This window comes from Typopeltis vanoorti, chromosome 1 (genome assembly GCF_054136105.1).
Source record: "Typopeltis vanoorti isolate ZY-2024b chromosome 1, IOZ_Tvanoo_1.0, whole genome shotgun sequence".
Lineage (NCBI taxonomy): Eukaryota > Metazoa > Arthropoda > Arachnida > Uropygi > Thelyphonidae > Typopeltis > Typopeltis vanoorti.
Genome location: NC_143549.1, coordinates 31,069,833 through 31,087,689, shown reverse-complemented (window position 1 = coordinate 31,087,689; position 17,857 = coordinate 31,069,833). Strand labels below are relative to the sequence as shown.

General features: G+C 38.0%; 2 protein-coding genes across 5 annotated transcripts in view; one reads left to right on the top strand and one right to left on the bottom strand.

Annotated features, from left to right (window-relative positions):
• The window catches only part of LOC150109865 (dnaJ homolog subfamily B member 6-B-like), a 114,742-nt gene extending 101,002 nt beyond the window's left edge, over nucleotides 1-13,740 (bottom strand). The window contains exon 1 of one of the 2 annotated variants that reach the window (XM_090415467.1): nucleotides 13,530-13,740. The gene's annotated coding sequence lies outside the window, so the exon portion shown is untranslated. The remainder of the gene's footprint in view (nucleotides 1-13,529) is intronic. The other variant, XM_090415459.1, reaches the window with a different exon arrangement.
• A 262-nt stretch (nucleotides 13,741-14,002) lies between these two features.
• cbc (protein CLP1 homolog) overlaps nucleotides 14,003-17,857 on the top strand; it is a 194,100-nt gene continuing 190,245 nt past the window's right edge. For 2 of the 3 annotated variants that reach the window (XM_090415421.1, XM_090415432.1), the window contains exon 1: nucleotides 14,003-14,154. In XM_090415421.1, the coding sequence (XP_090271547.1) occupies nucleotides 14,110-14,154 (45 nt within the window). In that variant the 5' untranslated portion in view covers nucleotides 14,003-14,109. Of the gene's footprint in view, nucleotides 14,155-14,924; nucleotides 15,062-17,857 lie in introns of those variants that run through there. The other variant, XM_090415438.1, reaches the window with a different exon arrangement.

Genomic DNA, 17,857 nt, shown 5'->3' with positions numbered 1-17,857 from the left:
AGCACAAGTCCATTCACCCAAGCTGTCTCGTATGCAGCAGATGGATCTGTAAATACTACTGAGGTTTTAAGGCCTTTCTGATAACCAGCTTCTATATGTGTAGTAAGGGCAAGTACTTGAGCTGCGAGAGTCTCTGAATCAGGCTTGTTCATTTGGTATTATAAAAAATACTAGCAGTATTTTTTATGATCATAATGTGATTGTTAGGGAGAGGTCATGTTTTAACAATCTACTTATGTACTACAATGAACTAACAAATTCACTGGATATGGGAGATACGAATACAGTAGTATACTTGGATGTTTTAAAGGCCTTTGGTAGACTGCCACATGACAAGTTAGTAACTAAAATGAACAGGTGAGACTGGATAAGAGACTAAGGCGTTGGATAGGTGATTGGCTGTCAGATAGGTATCATTAAAAAAAATAATAAAATAAAATTAGCAGGAAAGGCTTCCTTTTTTTTTTTTTTTTGGGAGAGGAGAGAATGCAATGATGTTTTTAATAAGCTAAAAAATGGATTTTGATGCAGTAATCATGTTCAGCCAGAAGTTGTTTCTTTTAATTCCAGTCTTGGTGGATGAAATCTAGGGTGTTGTTTTGCCTGTGATGATGCTCATGGAGGAGACAGCTTCTCACTTTTTGTTTAAACACTGCAAGCAGATGGTCAGCTGCCACTCTCAGTGGAGGTGTTGTGCTATCTGCCCTTGTGTGTTGAAGGTAAAAACTGTATAATAAATTTAGTTTAATCCTTTATCCAAGTATAAACAAACAAAGTTTGGGCCTGAAAATATCTTCAGGACTGAGGTAAGGTAGTGCAACACCAGGAAACTCTGAGCAAAGGTGGAACAAGATCTCATCACTCCTTGTCTCCAAGTTGGATAAAGGATTAAACTAATAAAGGATTAATCCTATATTAAAGGATTATTATAGGCTAACCTTCTAAAACTGTATCTCATTGCTTTCACAGTGATGAAGAGATAGTTGCAGATCAAAGGATATTTTTTTGACTGTGTGTGTGTGTGTGTGTGTGTGTGTGTGTGTGTGTGTGTGTACACAAGATTGGGATATTCTTCTGAATAAAGACAACCACAGGTAAAGGTTGCTGTTTCTCGAGACAAACAGATTAATTTGCTATTAATGGGGCACTCTAGATAAAATGCCATCCAGCTCAGTAGCAGAAGAGATAATTATCTTAAAAAAAAAAAAAAAAAAAAAAAAAAAAATCCAGGTTCAATTTGCATAATATAAGGTGTGGAACAAAACTGCGCAACATTCTCCAATGAATGTTGGGGTTTGGGTTTGGTGGTGCTAGGACGATGTGGTAGGTCTCAGTAAGCGATTTGTTTAGACTATTGTATTAAGGTGCTGTAGATTTTGTTTATAATGGGAAGGAGTGATATCCTAAAAGAAGAAGATCACTAGTGAAGTGCAACGGGGATCTGTTTCGGTAACACTGTTTAACTTGTATGTTTCACACTGGGAGAGGTTTACTTGAGGATATGCAAAGTTAGGAAGCTATGAGGAGCAGAGCAAAGCAGATGTGGCCTGCAGCAGGATTTCAACAGACTACATGAGCGAAGTTATCAGTTTAACATTGCAAAGTGCAAGTTCTTGAAATTTGGTAGCAAGCTTGGGATGTTAAGTATACAATTAAACATAAATTCTGAAGGAGATGGAAGCGATCTGGAGTGACAGTGGACAGCAACTTGAAGTTTATGGGGCAACACTGCTAAAATTATAAGAACATCACAATGAAATATGGCAACGAAGAAGATAACCTTGACATGCAGAAGCAAAGAAATTATGGTTCCCTTGTGTAAGGCCTTGATCAGGTCTTGTTTGGACTACTGTGAACAGATTTGGTAGCTTGTTATAAAGGGATGAGGTATATTAGAGAAAATTAGTGCCCAGTCTATGGAATGTGGTATATGAGAGACTGAGGAAATGCATCTTGCAGAACCATGTGAATAGAAGAAAGAGTGGATATTATTATTATCATTATTCAGGCCTCCATGGAGTCAAAAGACTCATTGTAGGAGGTCCCTCCTAGGAAACACAAAGTCTATCATACCACTCCTTAAACTCATTGACCGTTCTCGATCTCACCACTCTATCAAGCAATGCATTCCATGGTTCAACCAAACCACTCCTCACTGTCTTGCTCACAGTTTCTTTTCGTAACTTCCAGGGATGGCTCCTAGTCATCACTCCTTCCTGCTGTTCAACCAAGCGAAAGAACTCCCCATTGTCACCCCTGTAATCACCTCTCAACAGTTTAAAAGTCTCAATCATATCACCTCTCCTTCTTCTATCCACCAAACTCTGCAGTCCACATTCCCACAGCCGATCCTCATAACTAACATTGTACAATCCTGAAACCATCTGCCTTTGTATACCCTTTTCCACAGTTAATTTATCCTCTCCAAATCCTGGAGACCAAATTTGAGAACAATAGTCTTAGTGTGGTCTGATCAGGGTCTTTTACAATAGAACGATAACTCTTTTATCACTGAAGGTTACTGTCCTTCTCAGTATTGCAGCAATCCTCTGGGTTACCTTCACCAGCTTTGCAATACGTTCCCTGAATTTCAGTTTTCTCAATCACCCCCCAGATCTCTTGTCTCCCCTACTTCCTCCAGTATAGCTCCTCCAACAGAATATGCAGTGTCCCAAACCTCAAGACCTTACATTTTGCTGCATTAAACCGACACCTTCATTCATTTACCTATCTGTTTAGCTTATTCCAATCCTCTTGCAGGGCTACCACATCTGCACTATTACTAATAATCCTTCCCAGCTTCACATCATCTGCAAACAACTGAATATCCCCCCCCCCCTGCAATCCACTGACAATGTCATTGATATTAAGGTTAAAAAAAGGTTCCAAGCACTGAGCCCCCACTTGTAACCCTCTGCCTTGTTGAAACTGCCCCACTATACACAACTCTATGATTCCTATCGGACAGCCAATCCTGAACCCAGTTGACCAACTTGGCATCCAAACCCATGTGCTCCAACTTAAATATCACCTTATCATGTGGCACCCTATGAAATGCCTTTACTAAATCGATAAACGGCAGCATATGTCTTTCCCTCATCTACTGCTCTTGTAGTTTTATTATAAAAGGCTAGCATATTACTAAAACAAGAATGCCATTCACAAATCCATGTTGACTCTCACAGATAACATTATCCTCATCTGCCAAATGCTGTATAAGGTCCCTCACTAATTTCTCCAAGATCTTAACAACTACTGATGACACACACAAACTGGCCTACAATCAGACACTTCCAGTCTACTACCGTCCTTATGCAATCAATGGCACTATATTACCGTCCTTCCATTCCCTGGGCACCCTTCCCGTAACCAGACTTTCATTGAAAAGCCAGGTCAAAGGCACTGTCAGTTCTTTAGCATATTGTCTCAAAACTCGTGGTGAAATACTGTCCAGTCCCACAGCTTTACTGACATCCAGAGTACTCAATATTTGGAACACGCTCTCCTCCTGCACCTCTAAACCTCAAACCTGCCCTATTCATCTAATATTAAAATTTACTCCTCCAGGATGAAATACTCCAATAAATTGTTCATTGAACAATTCCACTATGTCCTCTGCATCAATCACTCTATTCCCATTTTTATTCCACAATGTCATTCTTCCACAATCATTTCTCCTCCTACTGGCCACATAGCTAAAATATTTCCTAGGATTTTCTTTAGATTTAGGGCCAATCTCTTCTCATATTCCAGTTTTGCCTTCCTTACCATATTAGTCACTCTCCTGGCATGGATCTTAAATTCTTCATGCATCTGCACTTCACCTGTCTCCTTATATCTCTTCCATAGCCTCTTTTTTGCATGCAGTTCTTCTTTAATATTGTTTGTCATCCACTTTACTCCAAATTGTGTCTCCTTCTTCACTTGTGGAATACAGCTTACTATTGCTGATAACAAATATTACTTCACAATTTCCCAAGTACTAATGATATCCCTGCCTTCCAATTCCTCACTCCATGAAACTTCCCCTTGTTGATGTCTAAGACTATTAAAATCACCTGCCTTATAATTCCACATATGTTATTGACATATAAGTTGGTGAAAGATTGACACGAGATTAATGCAGAAGAGACTTTTCATAGGGCAGAGAGAGAGAGAGACAAAAGGGCAGGTCAAGAGGTCTCTGGAAGTTATTAACGAGAATATGAGCAATGGAGTAAAGAGCAGGTTCTTTGAGTAGAGTGGCTGGTCAGTGGAATGCATTTCCTGAAAATGTGTGATTGCAGAAACTCTGAATAGATTTAAGCATAGATGGTTCAATGATCTTTTTGTATGAGACTATGGACCTCTCACAATAAAGTCTTCTGACTACATGGAAGTCTGAGGTTAATAATAATAGTAAACTGCATTGCATAATCAGAACAAATGGGGATGGATAGGAAGCTGGTAAGCTGAATTAGAGAGTGGCTGATGTACCGATATCAAAGAGTGTTTTATGCAGGAGTTGAATCCAGGAGAACATAGGCGACAAAGAGATGTACCACAGAGCTCAGTACTTAGTCCACTGCTGATTAATTTCTATATCAATGATATAGGAAATGATTTGAGGAGAAATATTCAGTTGTTTGAATTAGAGGGATAGGGAGAAGCTGGGATCAATGAAGATGACAGAGATTCTGTAGGATGACTGAAATTGCCTGGCAGTATGGGAAAAGGCAAATGACAGCTAGTTTAACACAGACAAGCATAAAGTGATCTACTTTATGAAGTAGAGAATCACAAGCTGCATGCTATACTGATGAAATTGACATGTAGGAAATCAGTGATGGTGGTGGTGATTCTTCTTCTTCTGCAGCTTCTTCCATTTAATTGGGGTCACTGTTTGTAATGAGTCTCCTCCACACCTTCCTGTCTTGGGCTATCACCACATCCAAGTTCTTCATCTTCAAGTCCTCTTCTACCAGCTCCCTCCATCTCTTCTTTGGACGCCCACGCTTCTGCCTTCCTTGCACATCCATCTGCATGACCCTTCTTCCCACATATTCGTCCTCCCTCCTCATCACATGACCAAACCATCTCAACCTTGCCTCCTGTATTTTCGCTCCTAAGTTCGTGACTTTCACTGTTCCCCTGACATAGTCATTTCTCAGACAATCCTTTCTGGTCACACTGCACATCCACCCAAGCATTCTCATCTCTGCTACTTCCATCCTTCTGATGTTATTTTTCCTCAGGGCCACAGTTTCTATAGCATATGTCATAGCTGGCCTCACTACTGTCCTATAAATTTTGCCTTTCAGATTGATCGGCACCCTCTTATCGCATAACACTCCAGCCATCTCCCTCCAGTTCCTCCAACCTGCTTGTATCCTGCATCCCAATTCCTTCTCAGCTCCTCCATCTTCTTCCACTGTTAAACCTAAGTATCTAAAGTCTCTCACCTTCCTGATGACATTTCCTTCCAGCTCCAGATCTGTCTCCTGGCCACCGCCCACTGTACTCTGTCTTACTTCTGCTCAGTCTCATACCTCTCTCTTCCAGTACTTTGCTCCATCTTTCCAGTTTAGTTCCCACTTCTTCTTTTGAATCTGCACACAGCAAGATGTCATCTGCATACAACAATGTCCAAGGTGCATCTTCTCTCACCTCCATCACAATATTAAACAGAAACGAACTTAATGCTGACCCTTGATGCAAGCCCACTGTTACTTGAAAACTTTCTGTCTGTCCCAGACAGGTCCAAACACTTGTCTTCACATTTCTGTACATCTCCCGCACCAACCTGACATATTTCTCCAGAACCCTCTTCTTCCTCAGACACCTCCAGTCTTCTTGCCTGCATTATTCAGATCAATAAATGTCAGATGTAGCTCCTGTTGTTTCTCTCGAAACTTTTCCATCATTTGCTGTAACTGAAAGATAGCATCTGTTGTTAACCTACCAGGCATGAAGCCAAATTGTTCCTTTGCAATCTCCACCTCCTTCCTCAATCTACCATCAAGAACCCTTTCTAGGATTTTCATTGTGTGGGACATCAACTTTATTCCCGTGTAATTTTTACAGTCTTGTGCATCCCCTTTACCCTTGTAGATGGGGACAAGAGTACTCTCCCTCCATTCCTCGGGTATATTTTCCTGTTGGCAAACTTTCATGAACAGGTCCAACAGCAGGTCAATTCCCTCTTCTCCCAGTGCCTTCCATGCCTCCACTGGAATTCTGTCAGGGCCCACTGATTTTCCATTCCTCATCCTCTTCATGGCCTCCGTCACTTCCACTCTACTGATGTTCTGCACCATCCCCTCAGAAGGCTGCCCATCTCCTCTGTTGCATTTTCCTCATTCAAAAGTCCCTCAAAGTATATTTTCCATCTGTTTCTTATGCCCACATCCCTCCATAATACTCTTCCTTCAGCATCTTTGATCTGCCTCACATGTAAGATGTCCTTTATTTCTACATTTCGCTAGTTGGTAAATTTTTCTCTGTCCTTCGTTTCTAATTGATCATACAGCTCTTGATATGCCATGGCCTTCGCCTGTGCCACAACTCTCTTGGCTTCTTGCTTTCTCTCTCTCTGTACACCTCTCTGTCCTCTTCCACTCTTGACTCATCCCACTTCTGATTTGCCTTCCTCTTAGCTGCCACTTGTACATCATTATTCCACCACCAACCCTCCTTCTGCTCTCTAATCTTTCCAGATGTCTCACCAAGCACCTCGATTGCACAGCTCAGGATTACTTTTGAATTATGTTTCCACCAATCTTGTACACTTTCCAGTCCATCCGAAATCCTCTCTAACACCCTCTCCCTAAAACGATTCCTCACACTCTCCTCTTTTAAGCGAAACAATATATATATAACAAAATATTATATATATAACAAAATATTATAACAAAAACAATATATATATATATATATATACACTTCAAACAAATATTACATAACTAACTACAAATTAATTGGATCCAAGGCCTTTTAAAAATAAACTTATACTTAAGACTAGACTAAACACTTTGTTTTCACAATGACAAATGTTCATAGCCAGTTTCTCTCTCTGTCAAGGCCCTTTCCCCAAAGAAATATGACTCTATTCTTCATTTTCACAGGATCCTTTTTCATCACTCATGTAGTACACATAAAATCTTCCCGACTTAATTCTGTCTCTTTTTAGTAGAAATAATAGTTAGATCCGAAGTCCTTAATACAGATGAAACTTCCTAATCAGAGTTTTCTCGAACACTCCTTTAGAACGTAAATAGCAATTTCTTCTTTTATTCATTACTAATTGCTTATTGACAGTCTTAACTCTTCCATTTTTAAAAAGACTTACAGTTCTACGATTCCTTTTTCGGAATCTACTGTAAATCTTCCAATTAGTTTCCTCGAATTTTCCTTTTAAAACAATCTATAACAATATTTCCCTTTTATTTATCCACATACTTATTCCACATTAAAACTTCATAGTTCCACTATTCCTTTTTCGGAATATACTATTGATTTCCGACTGTCACATAAAAAACTTAAGTTCCTCCGAACCTAAATATCTGCCGGCCTATGTTCTAATTTTCTCTTCGAACGCTATCTTCTTTACAACGGTTACTCTGATACCGAACGTGTTCTTGTCAGCTGTCAATCAAAATCACAAACTTCTTGGCGAGCATGTGCACTCCTTGAAAATGGCAAGCTAGAAACTAAATATAATGGCTGATAAACTGTCTCTGTTAGCGACAAGAGAATGTCCTCATAAAACACAAAACAAAAAAACACAAATATTTTAAACTACAATAATTGTTTGTTTAAAGTAACTCAACTATTCAAATCCGGTAAGTACATACATTTTTAACTGCTTTACATATCACTTTTGACAAAAACAATTTCAATAACGGGCACATCGCAAGTGCCGACAATGAATGTTATGAAAACAAAACTAATAAACATACTAACATACTAATGCCAGGAGTATTAGGAACAAGAAGGAAGAATTTTTGGCCTTGATTGGCTCTTCCTGGCCACAGGTTATTGGCATTAGTGAAACATGGCTGACGGAAGAAGATATAGTTAGTGGGATAGAATGTGTAGGTTATAGTGTGTTTAGGAGGGACAGAGAGAATAAAATGGGGGGAGGGGTATTACTGATGATAGCTGATGAACTGCAGGCAAGGAGAATTGAAGTTGTATCGCAGGATAGTGAAAGGAGCTCATTTGAGGCTATTTGGTGTGAGATTGAGACTGGCAGAATAAAATATATAGTTGGGTGCTGCTATAGACCAGGTGATGGAATAGATGGTGGAGATAGTATGCATAGGGAAATTGATGAAATGAGTGGAAGGAGGGTAATTATTATGGGGGATTTCAACTATGGTAACATTGATTGGAAGGAGGAGAGGACACATGTGAGGAAGGAAATGGATTTTATTCAATTATTAAGGGATAACTATCTGAGACAGCATGTAATTGAAAATACTAGGGGTGAGAGAGTGCTTGACCTGGTAATAGCATCTCAGAATTTGACTGTAATGAATATGACCATGTTGCCACCTATTGGTGAGAGTGATCATAAGAAAATTCCACACCTTTAGCCACCTGGGAGGTGGCTAAAGGTGTGGAATTTTCTATTAAGACAGAGTATATGTGGAATTACCGTGCTGGCAAGTATGACAAGCTTAGGAGATTGCTTGGATCAGTGCCATGACATGTACAACTGCTAGAGCTGGATGTCAACAGAGCATGGGAAGCGGTCAAGGAGCATTTACAGGAGGTTATAGCTGACTGTATACCTAGGGTCTGAATAGTAAAACAAGTAGGGGTTAAATGAATGAATAACACCATTAAGCTTGAGCTGCAAAAAAAGAAACAACTGTGGAGGGAATTTAAAGAAATGGGTGACCTGCAGGCACACGAATGGTATAAAGTGCAGGCCAGAAGGGTAACAAGTGTGGTAAAAAAAGCAAAAGAGGATTATAGAAAGGAAACTAGATATGCAAGCTAAAGAGAATCCCAAACAGTTCTTTCAATATGCTGCAAGCAAGAAAAAAACTGTACACGGCAAAATGATTTTAAGGAATGACGATGGTAAGGAGGTCACTGAATCAATCGATATAGTGGAGTTACTGAGCGTAGCACTTTGCAAAAGTATATCATCCAGGTGGTGACATCAAAAAAATGAAGGAACCATTAGTTTATACGAGAATTGTGATAAATGAAGTGGAGGTGAATAGTCTATTAGAGAACCTTAATGTGAATACATCTGTGGGATTGGATGGTATACTGGCACACGTATTGCGTGAAGCGGTTAAGGAATTATCAGTGCCCTTGACCATGTTGTTTAATCTGAGTCTCGGGTCTGGTTTAGTCCAGAAGATGTGGAAAGAGGAGAAAATAGTTTCATTGATAAAGGAGGATCCAAGACTATGGTTGCAAATTACCGACCGATCAGCATATCAAGAGTCGTTGTCAAGGTCTTGGAGAAAGTAGTCAAGGGAAAAATACAGGAATGGATTGTTGAAAATGAGATACTGTACGTGGGACAGCATGGCTTTGTGAAGGGTAGATCATGCCTCAGTAACCTGTTCAAGTTTTATAACAAGGTGACGGCTGAACTGGATAAGGGTAATGGGTTTACAGTGATACTGCTGGACCTGGCAAAGGCGTTTGACAGGATACCACATGGAATTCTAATCTGTAAACTACAAGATATGGGAATGGATATAGGGTTGGTGAGATGGATAGGTGGGTGGGTGGTTGATGGAGAGATACCAGAGAGTGGTTTATTCAGGAGTAGAGTCCAAAAGACGGCCTGGGACTAGTGGTGTGCCACAGGGTTCTGTTCTTGGACCACTGCTGTTTAATTTGTTCATTAACAATATAGGGAAGGATCTAAGAGAAACAGTTCATTTGTTCGCTGATGATGCAAAGTTGGGTAGGGTGATAGTGAATGCAGAAGATGTCAAAATCTTGCAGGAAGACTTGGATAGATTGGAGTTCTGGGCTAAGGAGAATGGATGTCAATTTAATGTGACAAAATGTAAGGCATTTTGAGGTGAAAAGATTAGCAACAGAATACCACATTGGTGGAACTGTACTCCAGGAGATTGATATGGCCAGGGACTTGGGAGTGTTGGTGGATAGGGAGATGAAGTTTAGGGGGCACATTGCAAAAGTAGCTAAATTAGCTCATCAACTCACTTGGTTGTTAAAAAATACCTTGACGAGCAGAGAAAAGCAAGTTATTGTACCTCTGTACCGAGCCTTGATAAGGCCTCATCACGACTACTGTGCCCAGATTTGGTCACCTAGGTTCCTTCTTAATGGGGAGGAGGTGGAGAGGATCCAGAGGCGAGTGACTAAGATGATAGTGGGTCTATGGAATGAACCATATCAGAACAGGTTGAAGATTTGTGGGTTGCAGAAATTAGTTGATAGGCAGAAAAGGGGAGATATGATTGAGACATTCAAATTGCTAAAGGGTTTCTATAGGATTAATTCAGAGGATATTTTTGAGATCAGGACTGGTGGGAGAACTAGGGGACACCTATAGAAGCTGGGCAAGAGTGTGGTTAGCAGGGGTGTTAGAGCTTGGTTCTTTACTTTCAGAGTGGTAAATGAGTGGGATAAGCTGCCAGAGTCTGTTGTGGGTGCTATGACAGTGAGTGAGTTCAAGGCAAGGTATGATAGATACCGTGAGAATGTCATATAGTCGTGTGGACATGATATTTAGGGCCTCCCTCGATGAGTCTAAGGACTCCTTGGAGTCGCAGTAATGATAATAATGACTTTATGTTGAAAAAAATTCTCTACGATTTTTTTTTTTTTTAGCCAGCATTAGCTAACTGTACTTTTGCTCACCTTCCTCACCTACTCTTTGTACTTCTCATGCAACTGGTTGTTATAACCCCCTCATCTTGTGCTTCTTCCAGATTGTTGCATACCTTATCTCTTGATATTCATCCACTTTCACAACTGCTCTATTTGACCTTTGGCCAAGAGGGAATGAATAGGGCCTAAGCAACACCTGATATTCTTTTCATCCAGTTCCTCTTTCCAATTTATTGCTGCAAGCCGTTTCCTGAGCTTTTCATAATTACCAGCTTTATAATTCCACATATATCCCTTTCTAACAGACATACTCAAATGGCTGGTCAGCTTGCAAGTGATCACCTCATGTTACTCTCAGCAACTGGTGGAAGATTTGACACCCCCATTTATAATATAATATAGAGTATTAGATTTGTTCACATGATCAAATCTAATACCCTTGATCCTTGTGTACCCTCTGTTACATACTGACAGAGGTAATTGTCTCTCAAAAATTCCAGAAATTAATTTTGTTTGCACCCAGATGCAGTCTGTTGATTCCAGTCTATATTGCCATAATTAGTCACCCATAATGACCACTCATTTCTTGCTAGCCAGGTTAATCTGCCTGTTCACCTCCACCTCACACCATACTGTCTCAAAATCATGGCCGCTATATGCACCTTGCAAATTGACCTTACATGGGCACAACTCATCTGCTGCCAACAGTACTCCTCCTTATCTTCCCTGTTTCTTTTCATGAAACCAACAATTTTCTGGCAAATAAACTTCACCAAAGCAATAATGCTGTTCCCTTTATTCCTAATAATTCTGGCGTTAGTAAACAAACATAAGAAATCATTTCTGTTTCTACAAGGCCTATGAACATCACTTCTCTGATGTGACTCTTCAATACTTCCCCAGTCCCTTCCTTTATATTAACACCAATTCTAGAACTTTTCTCACACCCAAACTCTTTGTTCCTCACATGAAGTTGTACTTCCTACTCTCAATTCTAGTTCCATCTGTCCAAACATTTCCACTTAATCTGAGAACAGCAACCTCTCAAAAACCTGTGTTGAGGCTTAAGTGCTGTGAAGAATTCATGTAGGAGGTTTAATGGAATATTATCAGCACTAAGAAAGGATTAAAAACAATTTTAATACTTTCAATATTTCGTCTCTGTCACAGAGACATCTTCAGGGATTACAAAAAATCTTTTGTAACAACAAACACATGCAAATATAATACAATAGTAAGAGAAACTAAAGTCCTATCTAGATAGGACTTTAGTTTCCCTCTATTCAGATGAAACCCCATCTTTTCCATATAGCGTTCTTCTATCATCGAATGCATTCCAAATATCAGCATATTCTAGACTTCTTTTCCTGCACATTCTTGCAATCATATTCATTATCTCTGCATTATCATAGCAAAGAAGTACATTCACCACCTGCCCCTCACACTTTTCTATCACACAATCTCTAACATTGCTCTCAGATCCTTTATCACCCAATTACCAATGTTCCTCAAGTCAGTACAGCCATTACTATAATCTCCTCCACATTCTGTCTTCTATTCATTGCTAAAGTCACCCTCTCAACTCCATGGTTCAACCAGGAAAGCACTCTTCAAACATGTTACTCTGCACACCCTGAATCATGGAATAACCATATATTATACCTGTCATGGCTGCATTACTACTCACATCCTTCATTCTCTCTTTTCCCATGCTCTCTCTCTCATTACTCTTATATTTTCATTCCTTTTTCTTATCATGCTTTCCCTTTCTTCGCAACTTTCATTCATTCGTATTATGCTTTCCCTTTCTTCCACACTTTCACAGCATCCTCTCATTATTTCTTTCTACCAGTCTTTCATTTTCTCTCGACATCTTGTCACTTCCAATCTCTCCCATTAACCTGATACTCTCTCTCTCTCTGACTCATTCTTATTATTGTCATATGAACTACACTATTCTCAAGAGTCCAAATGTTTCTATTCATTGTCCGAATTCAGTTCTCAAACTTTCTGCTTCCTTTCTGACTACATCCATTTCTCTTTCGATGTGTCACAATTGAGACATTTTAGGACCAGAAATAAAAGGTAGGCCATTTTCACACTACTAAAGATCCACAGCAGCTTGAGTTGACATTTAGCACTATCAGTATTAGACGGATGGATAATTGGAGCAATACTTTGTTCCAGCCTAGTCACTGGGACTGAGACTAGAACTGATTGGCTATAGAGAGTGTGGAAACTTCTTTTTTTCTCTTAAGCATCAAACTCCTTCCAAATGATTTTTAGTGGCACTTCTGAAGTTTCTGTTTAGCTAACTAATCATTACTTGAACTAGGGATAGCAGTGCTCCAGATACACCCATATAATATAAGAGACTACTATTGTGAGATGAAAAACAAACGTGATATAGGAGGCTGCACAAATGATATCAAGGTACTATGATGCATTCTATCAGAAGATATACCATCTGTATACCATATATATATATATAACATTGGTGATCGCAAACTTTTTCATATTCTGCTGCAGCAATTTTTATACATTTAGTAGCCTTAAGAAATCTTTATAATTATCACAGCTAAGATAATTTTTACTGTATTTAGTGAATATAGCAGCATGCTGGCCATGCAAAATGAATGAGAAAATTCACTGGTGTCTATGATGCACAGAATATAAAAATGCTGATTATAAATAAAAATTTGAACAAACGTTATTACCTGTATCATCATCTGTTCATTCATTCTTACCTTGTCAAGCAATGTTAATTAACTAGAATTCGCGTAAGTTTGAAAATGAAGACGCTCCTGTCTAAGGGATCCTTAAATTTTAATGTTGTCATACACGTCGAAGAAATCGATGCAAGTTTCGGAACATACCAAATTATTGAACAGAGAAGTAAACTAGAATTTTAAATAAGTTATGCTTACATCTTAACTTTAGAATTTAGTGTCATCATTTGTTTACATTTAGTTTCGCAATACAATTATCAAAACGATATTTTTCAGGAGGTCGTTTGTACTATTTTTTAAATTAGTATGTGCATTAATAAATTCCATATATATTAATAAATTTAGTATATATATATAAATATATATATAAATTTCTCTGACATGTATGAAATATATATTAGATTTTTTTTATTATTAAAGGATAATTTCGTATCTACGAAACGGAAGAGGAAATAATTAAATCTCTACGATAACAGCAGGAGAATTGGATTTGATTTTCTGTGTTATTATTATGAATAAGTAGATGCGATAAGAAATATTAGTTACTGATTATTTTTTCTTAATTTATATGAAATCATTCGAAATGTCCGAAGAAAAGGAGACCAAAGATGAGGTAAGTAAAATATTCTATGATAGAAGATCGGCCTCGTGGGTTTGCGAAGCATATTTTGCAATACATTGTGTAAATTGAGACTTATATTTATAAGTCTGAGCCGGGCTTATATTTATATTTATGAGCCCGGAGCTGTACAAAGGTTTGCGCGAAAGTTTCAAACATTTTACATCAAGCAATTTTGTACGTATGGACTATGAAAGAACCACAAAGTTTTTTTGGGATTCGACGTTTTTTGTTAAATTATCAAACTTTTGAAAAATGCACTCTTATAGATGTTTACCTGATTACGAGATTTTTCTTAAATCGGCCATGGAAAATGTGGAAATGCAATTAGTTCCGTATTTTATTTTATTTTATTTTATTTATTTTTTTACAAGGTGACAGATAGGTATAGGCAGCGCTTTTTTATTTTTGAAAATAATTGGTACCCGTATGTATTCTTTGCTAGCAAGTAAAGTTGAATGAAACGATTTGCATCCATCGTTCGATGCTGTTGGCACATTCTCCCTCGATGAGCCTTTGGACTCCCTGGAGGTATCAAATAATAATAATAATAATATGTGATGTGTCACTGTTTATAAAGGTGTCAGTTTGCTGTATCGTTGCGTACCCCCCCCCCCCAAAAAAAAAAAAAAAAAACTGCGCATAAGCATTTAGAAGTAAATGCACATTTTCTTTACAGACAAAAATTACTAGTTGTGGTGGTGTTGGAGGTGGGCGGTAGATGGCGTTGACGGAGATGATTCGTAGTAGAGGTTAGGTGTAGAGACAGTTGTAGGTGTCCTCCCGCGATGAGTCTTCGGACTCCTTGGAGGCATCAGGAATAATAATAATAATAATAATAATTACACATTATCTCGTAATTCCTGTTGATATCCCCACGCAAAAGAATACAGAACTACCGGTATTGGCAATTACCTCCTTTATTTACTTATTTATTTTATTTTTTATGTTGCTGTCAGTTCGTTGAAGAGCTTTTAAATATGACCGTGAGCCTGTAAACTACTTGGGCAATCTGTTGAACTGTGATGGAGTTTCAGTTTTGTCAATTTTTTGTAGCGCAGTGTCAATTGCTGGACAAGAATATATATGGGCAGATGTTAGTTCAACTCTTGGACAGTTCTTGCATATTTCATAGCATCTAGTACCGTCGGACTGAATTTTCATGCCTTTGAAATGTCTTTTGTCTGGTGATTTCTCCATTTTCATTAATTTCGCTGATTTCACTTCTTCTTGGTAGTTTGTTTTAACAGTCTTATTTTTGCGACAGAATTAGCATCAGTTAGTGATAATGGATGTAATTCTTGAGGTATCTTGCTTCTGCTAGTCTGCTCTCTCTCATTGCCTTCAATATTCGCATGGGCTGGTATCCATTGCAGTATACAGTTCTTATTTTTTGAGTTTAAAGTTGTTAGATGATCACGAATTTCCTGTGTGAGTTTTGTTTTTCATTTTTTTTAATGCTCTAAGTGCAGATTTTGAGTCACTGTAGATAGTTATTCCTTCTGTGATGTGTATTTTCAAAATCAGGAGGAATAACATCCTTCTGTGATGTTATTCCTCCTGATTTTGTTAGTGAATTTAAATGTAGAGAGTTTTTTCTGTCTTCTAGTGTGTGAAGTCTACACTCTTGTTGAGCTTTTGTTGTTTTTGGATGAGACCACCTATAATAATTTTTGTTGCTCTTGATTGTGCTCTGTCAAGTTTTTCTTTCAAGCTAGTAGAAGTTGGAGCCTAGATGAATATGCCTCATTCATCTAGGCTCCATAGTGGGTCATATGAGTGCTGTATATGTAGTTTTGAGTGCCTTCAGTTTTGCGCCCCACTTTGTTCCACAAAGCCTTTTAATGATAAGCTTTTTAAGAGCTTTGTTATATATATTTGTGATATGCGTTGTAAATGTCAGTTCAGTATCTAGAGTTAGGCCTAAGTATTTTGGAGACTGTTTTTCCTATTTGGATACTGTATTATTTTGATTTGAGGGTTGTTATTACGTCTGTTTTTCCTATCAATGAAGAAGATACTAGTTTTTAATTTTTCCAGGTTTATCTGTAATTTGAGTTCCTTTGCTCATTTTTCTATACTTTGTATTGATTTATTTAGGACTTTTTCAGATTATTGAGACTTTGTGTGTCTGATTGCTATATCATCTGCACAGTATGCTGTTTTTGTATCATTTCTGATGGAGGAGGAATGTTGTTCATATTGATGAGAAAAAGGAGTGCACTTAAAACAGAACCTTGTGGGACTCCTGCCCAAGTGTGATACATGTCGGAATAAATTCCATTGACTTTTACTTTTATTTTTCTTCCTTTCATGAAGTCTGAAATCCAAATTAATGCATTTCCCTTTATTCCAGTCAGTATCATATGCAATTTTTTAAATTAACTTTTCTCTCCATACACAATCAAAGGCAGCTGTAAGATCCAAGAAGATTGTCTTCTTTGGTGGATCTTCTGTGCTGTGATGAGACTTGTATGCAATTTGGTAGATGTTATTTTCTATAAACCAATTCATAAGTCTAGTATATGTTATTCTTTCATTTTGTTTGCAGAGTACTAGTCATATCTATTGGTCCATAACTTTTGCAGTCACTTGGGTTTTTGTTAGATTTTAGTATGGGTATTGTGAATGATGTTTTTCAGATTTTTAGCTGTATTCCAAGAAGTGTTGAATATCTTTAGAAGGCAGTTTTTGGATTTTTCTTCCAGGTTTTTAATCGCATGTCCAAAGATAAGATTAATTCTAGGTGATTTGTCAGGATCAATTTGACTAATTGCTGTTTCTAATTCTGTCATTGTGAGGTCCTGAGAAAATATGTCTTCAAAAGGATAGGTTCTGGATTGCGTTAGCAGATGTTTTGTAATTTTCATGCACCTTTTCTCTTCTTTGTTGTGGTGCAATTTTGCAATTTACTCACTTTAGAGTAATGTTCGGCTAGCACACATTTTAGAAATTATGGACAGTAAGCTGGAGAAACAATGAAATGATCACAAGTTATTCTATTGGCATGACCTCTAGTGAAAAAAAAAAAAAAAATTATAAACTACATCAAGCTAAATTCTATTTATGATAACATGAATAAACATTCTTTCTTACAGATAGTTTTCTTTCAGTAACAATGATGTCCTTATTTTTAGCATTACAATTGTTATTTTTCATTTAGGATCCTGGATTTCCTACAGTCCTGTTTATAGTTGCTCTTAGAGAGGAAGGTTCCATGGGTTGAATATATGCCTTCCATGTGTTTGGGATTTTTAGACCATCATTATTGTTCAGATTGGGATGGTTGGCAATAATCCCACAGGATTCCTTAAATTTGCTTTCATACCAAGTTTTGGTGTGATGTAGACAACTAGTGCTTTTCCAGTCAATTCTATGTAAAGTGTTCAGGGCATGATCAGAGAGGCCAGCTTCACCATAATTATTATATTTAATGTGTCGTTTATGTTCTTTCTGTCTGATAGGAATTGTGAGGCCTGTTTCTCCTATATATGGTATATTACAGGTGCAATAAGTACTGTATACTCCAGGATGGGCCAGCGGAGGGAGTAGAAATTATGGACTTTACAACCTTGTTATAAATAACTATTTTAATATCCTGACGTTTCGATCTTCATATTAAGATGATCATCTGGAGCATATACAAATATACAGGACAAGCTAAGTTACATTACATACAGTAAGCTAGAGAAACAAT